At 41.7% G+C, this 12568-nt stretch overlaps 1 protein-coding gene across 1 annotated transcript in view; it reads right to left on the bottom strand.

The window, feature by feature from the left end:
• LOC138611109 (laminin subunit alpha-3-like) overlaps positions 1-12568 on the bottom strand; it is a 58648-nt gene that overhangs the window by 40230 nt on the left and 5850 nt on the right. The window contains exons 3-6 of the mRNA XM_069684043.1: positions 3353-3470; positions 1772-1890; positions 1509-1679; positions 788-888 (exon numbers count right to left, since the gene is read on the bottom strand). Coding sequence (XP_069540144.1) covers positions 788-888; positions 1509-1679; positions 1772-1890; positions 3353-3470 — 509 coding nt within the window. The remainder of the gene's footprint in view (positions 1-787; positions 889-1508; positions 1680-1771; positions 1891-3352; positions 3471-12568) is intronic.

The raw sequence follows: 12568 nt of genomic DNA, 5'->3' as shown, positions 1-12568 counted from the left end.
GTTTTGAGTCATGTTTCAAGCAACTTGAAACTTTTTTTAGCTCTGTTTTGGTCTCCAACTCCTGAGAGACTCTTTAGCTGCTAGCGAGCTAGTGCTAACTTTGCGTGTTTGTCATTTGGTGCTGGGCAAGGAGTATCTGAGCTCTCTTATGTAAACGGCTTTTAGAAGCTATTAGAAACAAAGCTGATGAGAACAGAGAGAAACAAAAAGTAAAGCTGTTAAATGAGAACAATGAGCTGAAAGACACTAAAACGCTCACACTCATGTTTGCTAGCAACCCCATCCCACTTGCTAGCAAACAATAAAACATAATGGAGCGTACTGGAATGTTACATTGTCGTAAATCTGTATGGAATAGAGGTGATTCAAATCAGAACACACATGCCCTTGCCCTTTTACCAACTATTTCCATTGTCTCAGCCAGTATTCAGAGTAACTAAGGTATTCTGTAAACCTTTACAATGGTGATGTCAATGTACCAACATATGAGGTCATTGCTCTTCCTTAGAAACAATCCCTGGATTTGGCAGCATCTCTGTTGTCTTTCTTCTTTTGGTTTTTGGCATTAAGTCATCTAAGTACACAGAAGTCCATTGTACTGAACGGACACTCAGCTTTGTTAATGAATAGACAGATGACATGGAGTTACTGGTTAAAGCTGTACTTCAAGGTTAACTTTTGCAATGCTTAAAGAAACGGTTCAGGTTTGTAATTAATGAGTGATGAGAAATGCCTCGAGCACAGAAATTATCTACAGAAGTAGCTTCAGAAGAAGAGCATTACTCACCTGTTTGGGTTGTCCTGGTCACGCCCCCCACCACACACCTGAGCATGCCCATGACAGACGCAGCGTCCACCGATGCTGATGTCTTTGATGCTATAGTAATACTGTCAACAAATAAGGAAAAAAACTAAGAATTTCAAATGAATAGCGCGTTATCAGCAAAATCCGAAACACTCATATGGTCAATTACGGTTAAATAAATCTGCCCACATCAGAACAAATGTCTGGCTTTGCCTGGAAGCAGAAATTGACTCACACAGTTTAACAAGTAGAAACTTAAACCCTGATCCATGAGCTATGGCTAGTTTTATGGAGTGAATCAGTGCATTAAAAAAAGAAGATAAGATAAGAAAACAGCTGACACAATGATCTCATCACGTCAGATAAAGAAGAATTCATGAGCCGTCTTTGACACGAATCCTTAACTTTGTTAAATTAAATAATATCACTAAGGCTTTGTTACAGGATATCTTTAGTCATACCTCAAACATAGAATGGGAAAGTTCTCCTGCTTTAAGAAGATGTGCCATATTATTCATTATCATGACGACACAACTGGCATTAGGCCTTGACAAAGTTGAACGTGTGAGCAGGTCGGTTTGTGTGTGTCAGCAGGAAGCTGGAGGGTAGGCGGTGCAGAGCTGTAAATTCTGCTCGCCCAAATGGAAAACAAGAGTCTGCCAGTATGACACCTCTGTGTGAGGTTGTAGAGTTTGTGCCTCACCCTGCGGGTGACAGTGGGATCTCTCTGGGCCTTGGATATCAGGTGGCCCAGCAGGGTGCTGGTGCGGAGGAAGCGCAGGCGGATGTTGGTGGCCTTCGTGAAATCTCTCAGCACAGGCGAGTAGGTGAAGTTTTTGGATCCGGGGCGACCGTTGACCAGAGACACAACAATCTGGACAGCACCAAGTTATTTCACAAAGATTGTTTTTGATACAATAGAGCATTTTAGGTATAGTTTAACAACAATTTGTCATGATATCTCACCTCTCCGTTTTCCAAAGGGACGATTCGGGAGTAATCAGTGGTGCAGAGCTGGTCGTCATCATTTACAACACGAACGTTTGGCTGCTTTCCAAACCTTTCGATACACTCACGCTTTGAATCTGCCAACAAATAAACACAAATTTAAGAGCCTTTTTCATCTTAATCTCTTCCACTATATTTTTTTTACATTCATGAAAATAATAATATCACATGGATATCTTCTAAAGCTACTCTCTCTTACAAATCACTTTAACAGACCAACACCTAGTTATTGAAACACCTGTTGCGTTCAGGTGCTGTCATGAAGCTGAAGAATCAACAGCATAAAATACATTTAAATATTACTTATGCAAGAAAAATGTTACCTCGAAGGCAAATGGCAACCAATGAGCTTATTAATTTCATTCCTCTTGTTTTAATTTAGAGAATAAATCATAAATGTAATATACAAGGGATGAAGTCATACACTGTTACAGTGCTGGTGTAAAAGGGAACAAAGCCTTGGAAAGCATCGCTTCAGAAGTGGAGTTTTGAAAGATCCTGAGTAAACATGATCCTGGAGCGAGAACAAATGATGGCAGAGAGAAACTGTGAGATTGTAAATCTGATTAGTCACAGATGTGTCTCCTGGTATTCTGTGTGCACAGATGCCCCCCGGGTATAAGACATCATAAATCAGATTTGCCGTATCAGCAGTTGAAATGTGCGATTGCAGGTATGTAGTTTAGGTAATTTGGAAATGACATCACAAGCGCAGTATTTACAGTAAATTTGGAATTAACTTTTACCTGAAAATATTTCAAAAACACATAAAAAACCCAACAATTATCCTGGAGTTCATTCAAAGTTGTGATCCTCTATTGTTAGATTTGATTTCCTCTTTTTTACACACCACACACACACACTTCCTGTCTTATATTCTTAGGTCAGCTGATCAGGATTAAAGGTGTGGAAGGGAGCAAATTTTAATCCATCTTCACAATGGGTTTTTCTCAGAGCAGACGTTTGGACTTGTCATAGCAGGAAATACACTCGTGTGATTAATAACAATAATGGCTGCTTTCCGTTCAGCAGTGCCAGCTCAGGGGCTCTGGTACTCCCTCTGGCATGGCTTAGCGGGACAATCATAAAATCATTAGTTACACCTGTGCATTTCCTTATATCATGAATCAAAACATCTGCCTAGAAAAGGGCCTATTGTCAAACTTAATCTGCTAATTACAATTGACAAATGTTTATTTAAAGCCATGATTATCCTCTATATCCTTGTTTTAGTGATTTAAACATTATTTTATAAAAGACCTGTTTTTACTGTTTTTACACTTGGGAGTTACTTTGCTATCTCTTTATGTTTATTAAAATCACAAAAGTACTGAATCTGAGAAGAAAAGCTGCTTCTCAAATATGAAAACATACATTCCAGATTTACTCTCAAATCACCGACAGTTTGGAGAATGGTAGGTTTTCCTGTGTGCAACTTCCGCTTTGATTTTCAAGCATATAACATGCAGGTAGCTTTCTTTTTTTGTTTTGTATAAGGCAATAAAGCTAAAACTTTGTGAAACACACATAAAAACTTACGTGCAAAATACTGCCATGGGATGAAGGTTCTTCCGTTGTCTAGAGAGCGCTCCAGCACCCAGAGGTCAGGACGAGGTGAGTTCGCAAACTTGATGAGGACGTACGCCACATGGAAGAGCTGAAAACCGCAAAACAAACAGCAGGCTATAAAAAGCAGTCATTTGGCATAATGTAGTTTCCTCTGCTCTTCTTGGTCTACAAATGAAGGCCCCACTCCAGGCCGGCAGCTCTGACAATACTCCTATTTCCTTTATTGTGAAAGCCAGAGCACAATGTAAGCTTGGTTGTTGCATCAGTGCAGAAGAAGCCACAGAATAAATGACTTTCATGGGAATTTGGCCATTGGACTGAATCCAGGTCACTGCTTCCTGCTCCTCCTGAGTTTCTATTCTTACAGCTTGACTTCTGTGTGGCCAAACAGCAAAGTCCAAACAACATTTGTTAGAATGAAGTCAATAAAAGCAGTGCAGGTGCAGCTGAGCTGGTGAAAAGACATCAGCTAAGCCCACATGATCTACGTCTGTTCTCTCTCTATCTCCCTCTTCCATCAGAATATACAGTCCATACAAGGGCAGGAAAGGATGCCAATGATTGTTTCTGCCAACACTGAGCTTTCTGTCAGGCCCATGAGGCTCACAGCAGCATGTTTCCTTTTCAAATCATCAACATCCTCATCAAGCCCTGAAAGCGGGTGACTTCAGCCTGATTGAACGTTGCACAATGGAAAGGTAATTCGTGGTAGTCAAAGCTCTCGTTGTTATGGTCTGGCATGGACCTGGTGTGGCTTGGAATTTAAACCCTGGGACACTAACTTGCACGTGACACCTGCAGTGTCAACAAAAGGCCTCACTTACACCTGACCACCACACCCATTGTGCTTTTATGAGAACACACTGAAACACAATCTATCTCTGAGCAGTGTGCACATTCTAGTGTTTGCAGAGAACCTTAAGAAACATTAAAAATCTCTCAAGGTAAAGGTTCTTGTAGGCACATTTGCTACACATACTGTACATTGCCTTAGGATTGAAGAGATAAATAAAAACTGTACCTAAAATACAGACTGCTACGTAAATGAAAGACATTTCTATAGACTTCTCTTTGACAGGGATGAAGGCAGGCCCGCACTCGTCTCGCATCCCTCAGCACCTTGATGAAAACCCCCGCAAGCAATTGAAACAGGCTGCTATCTTTCCTCTGCATGAGGCGGCGAGCTAAGCTAACGCTCAAATCAAAGCAGAGTTAAACTGGGTAGAATCTGTGCCGTGGAGTCGTGGAACACGTCAAGAGGGATCCACTTTTATCTTGATGGATTTCTCCCCTCCAAACCCCTGAGAAGTTATAGCCTCAAGTTCAAGTAATTCTTAAACTGATGGATTGTGAGAAAGGTCAGAGGTCAGCAGGGGGATCTGTTTGAACTTCCGTAAACTGCTGAAAACAAACAAAATCAATATGTTACCAAAAGTTGAGAAAAGCCTCTTTAGTGTCCTTTGATCACTGTTAAGCAAAACAATCTGAGAGCAAATAAAATCCTTTAGGTCGCCTCTTTCTGGCTTCACATGGGGTGTGTCTTGAAATTAATCAGAGCCCACTTCCACCCACATGCAACAGGAAGTACAAAAAAAGACAAACGGTGCACGCCGCGCCAACAAGACGTGGGCTGTCGTCCTGCTAAAAACAGTCGGCTTCTGTCAATATGCTGGTTCTGCGAAGGACCAGGAGGAAGTTCAGTTCACACGGGCTGAGGAGGGCCAGAGGAAGGGAGGAAGAAGAGTGAGATGGGGGAGGGGGGTAATAATTGTAAGGGGGTGGTAAGAGACGTGCTGGCTGGCATGCAGACCCATCTCAGATTCCAAACATAGCGCCACATTCCCCTTCCCTCCTAATGTCCCCCCCAAGCAGAGCATGCCAATGCTTTCAGGAACCTGTCACCAACAGCGATGCACAGCAGCGAAAATCTTCTCCAACACTTGTCGTGTCAGATAAAGATGGTGACTACAAGGGATTCTCCCATTTCTCCAAGAATAACAATGTCCTTTATTATATATAAAGAAACTTGGCTCTAGTTCTGGTACATTCAGACATCAAAATGTGTGTTCCCTTACGTAGGGCTGGCTTGTAGCGTTGTAGCGTAGTGTTATCAAATGTGAAAGATAATTCAGTTAAACTATCTGACTGAGGAGTCTACATGTCGTTCAACCTATGTGTTGCTATCACACATCTTAAATAGGTTACTTGGTTAAGGTCTTACTTGCTGGATATCATTAGAACATACCGATGTTTGATATCTAGGCCTAGATGAAAATAATAATAATAATAAAGATGCTTCTTAATTTCTGGAATTAATGAAAATTCTTTAAAAAAAACAACGTTACTAAACTAAACAACTTCAACTCAATTTTATCAGAAAAGACAAATCAAGCTCTCCCTAAACTAACAGCCGCTTCGCCAGGGTCTGGTCTGTAACAGAAGTCAAATGTCTGGAACAAAAGACGAAGAGCTGGTCCCCTGAAACGGCTCATCATCGGTTGTATGGAGGTATTTTGGGTTTAGGGAAAGGAATATTAAGCAAGAAAAAATAATATTCAAAGAGTGCATGAAACCGATTGACTGGCGACCAGTCCAGGGTGTACCCCGCCCTTCGCCCAATGACAGCTGGGATAGGCTCCAGCCCCCCGCGACCCTGAGCAGGATAAGCAGTATAGATAATGGATGCATGGATGGATGGAGTGCATGAAACCTGTGTCAACTAACTTGTTCAACCAGCTGAAAAAATAGCACAAAGTGCGGTATGATGAGTGTATGATGGCCAGCGTCAAGTCAGACATCCAAAACAGCGACGCTGTACAGCGCAACACCCTATCAACCCAACTCCCAAAGACAGACCAAAATAACCAAAGATGCTCCAAATTCAGGTAAAGAACCTAATTTTAAGTCTTAGTTTGATGCAAAATTTGTACATGGAACTGAAAGTGTTGCTTTGTTTATTTAAATGCAAAAGTACAAAAAAAAATGTTGCGCCTAAAATTAAGAATCGTGATTGATCCAAATAATTGTGATTATAATTTTGGCCATAACTGTGCAGCCCTAGTTTAGGTCCAATACACATATCAGTATCGGCCTCTGATACAGTCTACTAAATCAGGTATCAGTGAGTATGCCAGTAAATGCAATGATCCTGTACCATAACCAATTAGCCCAAAAAATATCAACAGCTTACAGGTAAAATATTGTGTCACAATAACTAACAACAACAACATCGTGCTAGCAGAGAGTGAAACAAAACCCCAAATCACACCCAGGTATTTTAAATGTTGTGGTGACTTCACTGTGGTATCTAACACTGACATGAAGCCAGCAACTGAATGATGGTGAGAAGAACAAACCCTGTCAGAGACAGGCAGTGGGATGTTGATAGCCAGGGCCTGTCCTGGCACAGCCTTACTTTCATTCTAAGCCTGTCTCTCTTACTGTGTCCTGCCAGTCTAAACACACACTCTTGAAAAATGTCCAACACCTACATATTGTTTGCTGGGAGCATGAAATATCGTGATGGCATGCTAAGCTAACCAGAGCAGGATTCCAGTGGCGTACGAAGACATGAAACAGATTGACAAGCTTGTGGCAAAAACACTTGAGCAGAACCCTCCCCTGCCCCTCCCTGAATCTGCAGCCTCGGGCTTTAAACGAGGGTGCCATGCCAGGAGGTTTAGTGCAGGAGGCTGTCAGAGGGTGGGTGGGTGTCAGAAAGGTCAGGGGTTGAGCTGCGACAGGTATGGATTGTTTGACACCCACCCTCTGTGCCTTCTCACCCCATCTCAAATTCCTGACCTTGACCCCCAATAATAGTGTCACATACACGAGGTATAAAGTATCCAGATCTCCTCCAACCGTCTAATTGACACAACACACTGACACGGCCAACCAGGTCCCTCAGGACCAAACAACATTTTAACAGCAGCGTATTGACACATTCTCTTTCAATACGCTTGTAGAAACGTGTAAAAGCATTCTGACGAAACACACAGACACATTCCTAAATCTGTTGACCTCTGACCTTTCAAGCCAACAGTTTGTTTGTGTGTGTTTTCTTATCTCTGCAAGGCATGAGCCTAGAGGGGATCATGTGTTCGGTCTTGTGTATGTGTGTTTGTCTTCATGGCCACATTTAATCTCTATCACTGGTTCCAGTGATTGTACATATTGTGGAAGACATACATGCTTTACTGACTGATCTGTTTTATTCAACCAATGACTGCTGACTTCTGTTAACCGGCTGCTAGGGAGCACAAGTGATCATGAACTTTGTCACTTTGGGATCCTGTTTCTGCTACGGACAATCTAGTCTCCTCTGAGGACACGGCACACGGTGGTCTCGTTAGCATTGGTGGACATTTTTACTCAGACTTGCACGTCAAAGTAAGAGAATTCTCTTCTGAAATATTACGAGCGTCCATATGAAACATTCAGTAATGTAAGCCCCCTGCTAAAATGTCCTTATTCGTGTAACACCAAATTAGGACATTATGCTAAAAACAAGGCTAACCAAGTCTGTTGCAGGCCACCTTTCAGCCTTTGTCATGGCTCAAAAACTGACATCCATCGGAAAGTTTGGTCTCGTTTTGAACTGAAGAACCTGCAGATTAGTTCCATGCCAAATATGTTATGATCCACTATAATCAGGAGCAATACGAGACAAATATATTCTAGTTTCTGTTGTATTCACTGTCATATTCACTGTAATGTAGCAAGTGTCGTGTGAGAGGCCGTTCCCTCATCAGATAGTGTCTCCCGTAGCGTTTCCCTCTACAGTTGGGGTAAGTGTTAGGCTATGGTTAGACATAAGGTAAGAAGAAACAGACTTCCACACAACACCAGAAGGGAAAATTGAATGACAACATAGCCCTGCACCCTCTCCCGTCTTTTGCCTTTCCACTCTAGATGCCTCCATGACAGCCCTCCGCCCACTGAGTTGGACTGACATCTAATGTGTTTAAGAGGGGTTTCATTTTCTATCTTTTTAATCTAAATTTCTAGAACACAGTCTGCCCAGCACTCCCTGATCCCCACCCACATGCTCACAAACACACCTGACAGAGACCTGCACTCTGCATGCACTTTTCCAGTTATATTCGGTGTGGTGACTTCATGCAAAATGTGCGAGCTCAAGAGTGATTAATGTGAAGTGTGAACTGCAGCAACACTTCTGCCTCTACTTGCCCTCTAACTTGTCCATGCATCATCATGTTATCGAGCTGAGGAGCCGTGTATAATAGAAACAAAAGGCCAGATTGCGTGACCCATTGCCCGGCTCTCTTATTGCCGTGCCGACCACATTTATAATCTCATTGTGTTGGTTAAATGAAGTGTGCTGTAAAAGGACTAGTTAGGAATTTCTCACTGCTTTCTTAATTAGGTGATGCAGTGTCTGATACACTGTTGGTCCTTTGTTTAATTAGCCATGTCTTTGAGTGTTGGGCAGTAACAGCGCTACAAATAGCGGTGTTAGTAGTTCACTTTTCAGTAGCTTCAGTCTTTTATTTAGTAAGTAATGCGGTAGCGTCCACAATAAGTTACATGCTCCTACTACAAAGTTACTGCGCACGGAGCTCTTTGCTGCCGTCCAAAATAGAACTGTTCAGTAAATGACTTCACCACATACTCGGACGTGTATGTGTAGCGGACAGTGGTACTTCCGTATGACGGTGACATCACTGATCCTTCAACAGATCATTTCTTTCTGGCAATGATGGAGAGAAACACATGGGAGGGCTTAGTATTATTTAGGCCTCCACACATTTTTTGAGGGGTTGGCAAAGAAACACTTTAGTATATTAGTTAAATAAGTATGTAAGAAGTATGTTAAAAGAAACTATCTGGGTCCAAAATGTTGTTGTTGGTGATTGGCCAATGTTTAAAACCAAATAAATCATTAAGCCAAAGGTGAGGCTCAATTGCCAAGGTTTCTTTCCACAATGGTGGGGCAACGTGAGCCAGCTGTTCAATTTTCACAATCATAAAGCAATAAAGTTAAGTTTCTTTCTAATAAAAAATACCACAATAATAGAAAATAATAATAAATGAAACAAGCTTTAAAGTAGCTAGCTAAATTTGCCATGTTGCTGTAGCTTAGCTTGTAACATTTCTCTGAGGGGTAGCTTCAGTGTAGTGAAGCTAAATTCAATGTAGTGTAACTTTTAGCTTCGCTCACTACATTTCCTAAGTAGCTTGCCCAACACTGGTCTTTAAAGACCACCTCCAGTCATGTTTTGTTTTTGTTTTTTTTTTAAGATTATTTTTTTGGCCTTTGGCTTTATTTAAAGGACAGATGAAGAGAGACAGGGAACGTTGGGAGTAGAGAGTGGGGGATGATATCGAACCTGCGATCAGTGCAACGAGGACTGCAGCCTCTGTACACGGGGTGCCTGCTCTACCAACTGAGCCAAACAGCGCCCCGCTCCAGTCATGTTTTAAGACATATAACATGCTCTGCTTGAAATAATTAATTGTGTCTCATATGTTTTTTCTGCAAAATATGTTAATTACCTTGTAAAAATCCTCCCAATGCATCTCCTCCTTCTCCATCATTAAATATTCCTTAATCTGCATAGTCCCCGCCCACTATGTTCTACATTTCCCCTTTCGTAAAACTACAGCCGACAACAGAACACGCCATCGTTTAGTGGCAACTTGCTGAAACTTAGCTAGTTTGAAATGTAGTAATTAGTAGTAGCAATGTCAACGTTAGTAGTTAGTAGTGAGTTTGCACAAATTACGATGACGGTTACATCTGGCTCGCGCATCGCCAAAGTGTTTGCCATAGGTTACACATAATAATATGCATAGCGTCACCCGGTCCATTAACGGGTTCGGCTCCTTACGTTTGTGACGTCTCAAACCTGCCAATCTGAAAACGTGTTGTTCAGCCTGTCCTTGGTAAACTGCAGTTTAAAAGCAGACAGGCCCAGCCATGGAGATATAGGACATAACAGGCCCAGCCTGACATGTCTTGTAGCACATGAAGAACACCACATGGAGATGTTTACAAGGTTAAACACTTGATATTGCTGGAGGAGGTCCTTAATTTGCTAACCATACTGAACTTCCTTTATAGCAGGTACTGTACGCTGGCATGAAAAGATGTGTGTAGACACAGTACATAACTTATCTCTATCTCTCTAGGGGTAGAGGAAGCAAATAACACTGTCAACTTTCACTTATGCTCAAGTTCTTTTTATCACAAGTATTGTATTTGCTATATTACAGATGACATGCATTACAGAGTAAGAACAAACGTCACACAGAAGGTTCTGACAAGCTGGTGACTTTTGTTTACTTTACAACTTTTACCCTCAGTGAGGCTTGTGTTCTGCTGCATTGAGAATAATAAAGCAGACAAGTTGAACCTCGAGTGAATTTAGAAGGCGGCACATAATGATGATCCTGCTGGGGAGTACAACAACAAACTTACGGATTGTTGTGACTCACTGTACAAAAGAAGACATCAACAACCATTTGTATTGTTCGGCAACAAAGGGCATGAGTGTGCAACTCTGTATGTAAAAAATGTACAGTCTCCTTTGCTTTCATGTTTGTGAATGTAGCCATTGTGGAGTGTGTAGTATTTACACATCCGTGTGTTGTCCACTTTGGTAAGGCATGCTTTTGAGAAATGTATCCTCTGTGCCCTGTGTTCATAAAACTTTCTGTATTATCATGTTTGTATATTAGTCTCAGCTTTGTCCTTTTTTTATTATCAAATATAGTAAGACTACACTGAAGAAGGCAGTTGTATATTTTAACTTGCTTAGCAATTGTATGAACGATCCACAAACTGTCATCTAAAAAAGGAATTCATTGTGGGTTCTGACATAACAGCCCGGGTGGCTCCATGATGAACGTTGACATTTACTGCAACTTATTTTGTAGCCTGAAGATGTTATACTTTATTTAATAGTAATAAAATTAAAGAACACGTTGATATTTTTGGACTGAAAACAGTAACATTTATGTAGAGTGACATTTTAAAAGACTTAAGTAGATTTATACCCCATTCCTTTTATTTGTCCTTAAGTAGAATATCTTTAAAGCAACAGTACTTTAATTTTAGTACCGTATATAGCACTCTTACCATGACTGTCTACTCTAAATGTTACATCTAATCATATAATGTTATCCTGGCAGGGAGATAGCATCAATAAGCCCATTTTTAGCAAATATTGAGCAAATATTGAACATCCTAATCCACCCACAGAGCACCACACAGCCCAGAGGACTAAATCTACAGTGAGATCAGAGTCCTGACAGATAGAAGCCATCTGAGCGCGCTCCTGAGAGTCTGATGTGAGATCACAGGAATGCAATTTTAAAGGAGAGGAGGCATCGCCTTATGTCGGGGTGGATCAGCCCTGCCAGACAGAGCCCGCTGCAGCCGCTGCCCTCCGCTCTGTGACAATGCAATGTACAACTGTTTGTCTTTGTGCAACAGGTGGGCGGGGGAGGGGTGCGGGGCAGTCTGGTGTATTTTACTCTGTCTCCATGACAGAATTAGTTATATGGTAACAAAGAAAGGCTGGCTAAGAGTCATAGTAGGTGTAACAGAAGACATACAGTTTGTACAAGTTTCTGCTTGTTAGCGGTCTTTACATTGTAGCAGCCCAAGGTGCAGCAGCTCAGCACTGAACACCACATATCTGCCTATTTCTGATATGTACTACTTCCTGTCGGCACACACGGCCTCACCTGTGCACTGCAGGCGTAGCAACTGAAAGTAAACGCTCCGCGACATGTTCTGCTGTGTGAACCTTCCTTAATGTAACGAGCACGGGGAAGAGTGGCCATTGATAACGGGAAAACTCTCACTTATTCGCGTAACAGAGCGTCTGCCTCGATCATCCAGCTGACAGGATCTGTGAGGGCAGCAGCGTCACTAGCTTGTTTGCAGTTTACAGGCAGGTGACACACAGACTTTTTCTGTTGATTAGTCATGGAAAACGAGAAACTGCAGAGTTTACGTTTTGCACTGAGCAACAATACAGTAGCAGCTGTAAGTGTTTCACTTAATTTGCTTCACTATCGCAAGTTCTACGATGTGACTAATGAACATGCACACATCGCAATTGCGATTGTTAAACAATATATCGTGCAACCCCACTATGAATCTAAGTCACAACTGGTGTCAGAAAAAAAGCTTTTCTTTTTCAAGCACCAAATAAT

The sequence above is a fragment of the Semicossyphus pulcher genome, unplaced genomic scaffold (assembly GCF_022749685.1).
Source record: "Semicossyphus pulcher isolate SPU_LCO1_2020_fin unplaced genomic scaffold, fSemPul1.0.p SCAF_7, whole genome shotgun sequence".
In the NCBI taxonomy this organism is placed as follows: Eukaryota; Metazoa; Chordata; class Actinopteri; order Labriformes; family Labridae; genus Semicossyphus; species Semicossyphus pulcher.
The sequence above is the reverse complement of the archived record's forward strand: the minus strand, read 5'-3'. Positions and strand labels throughout refer to the sequence as shown.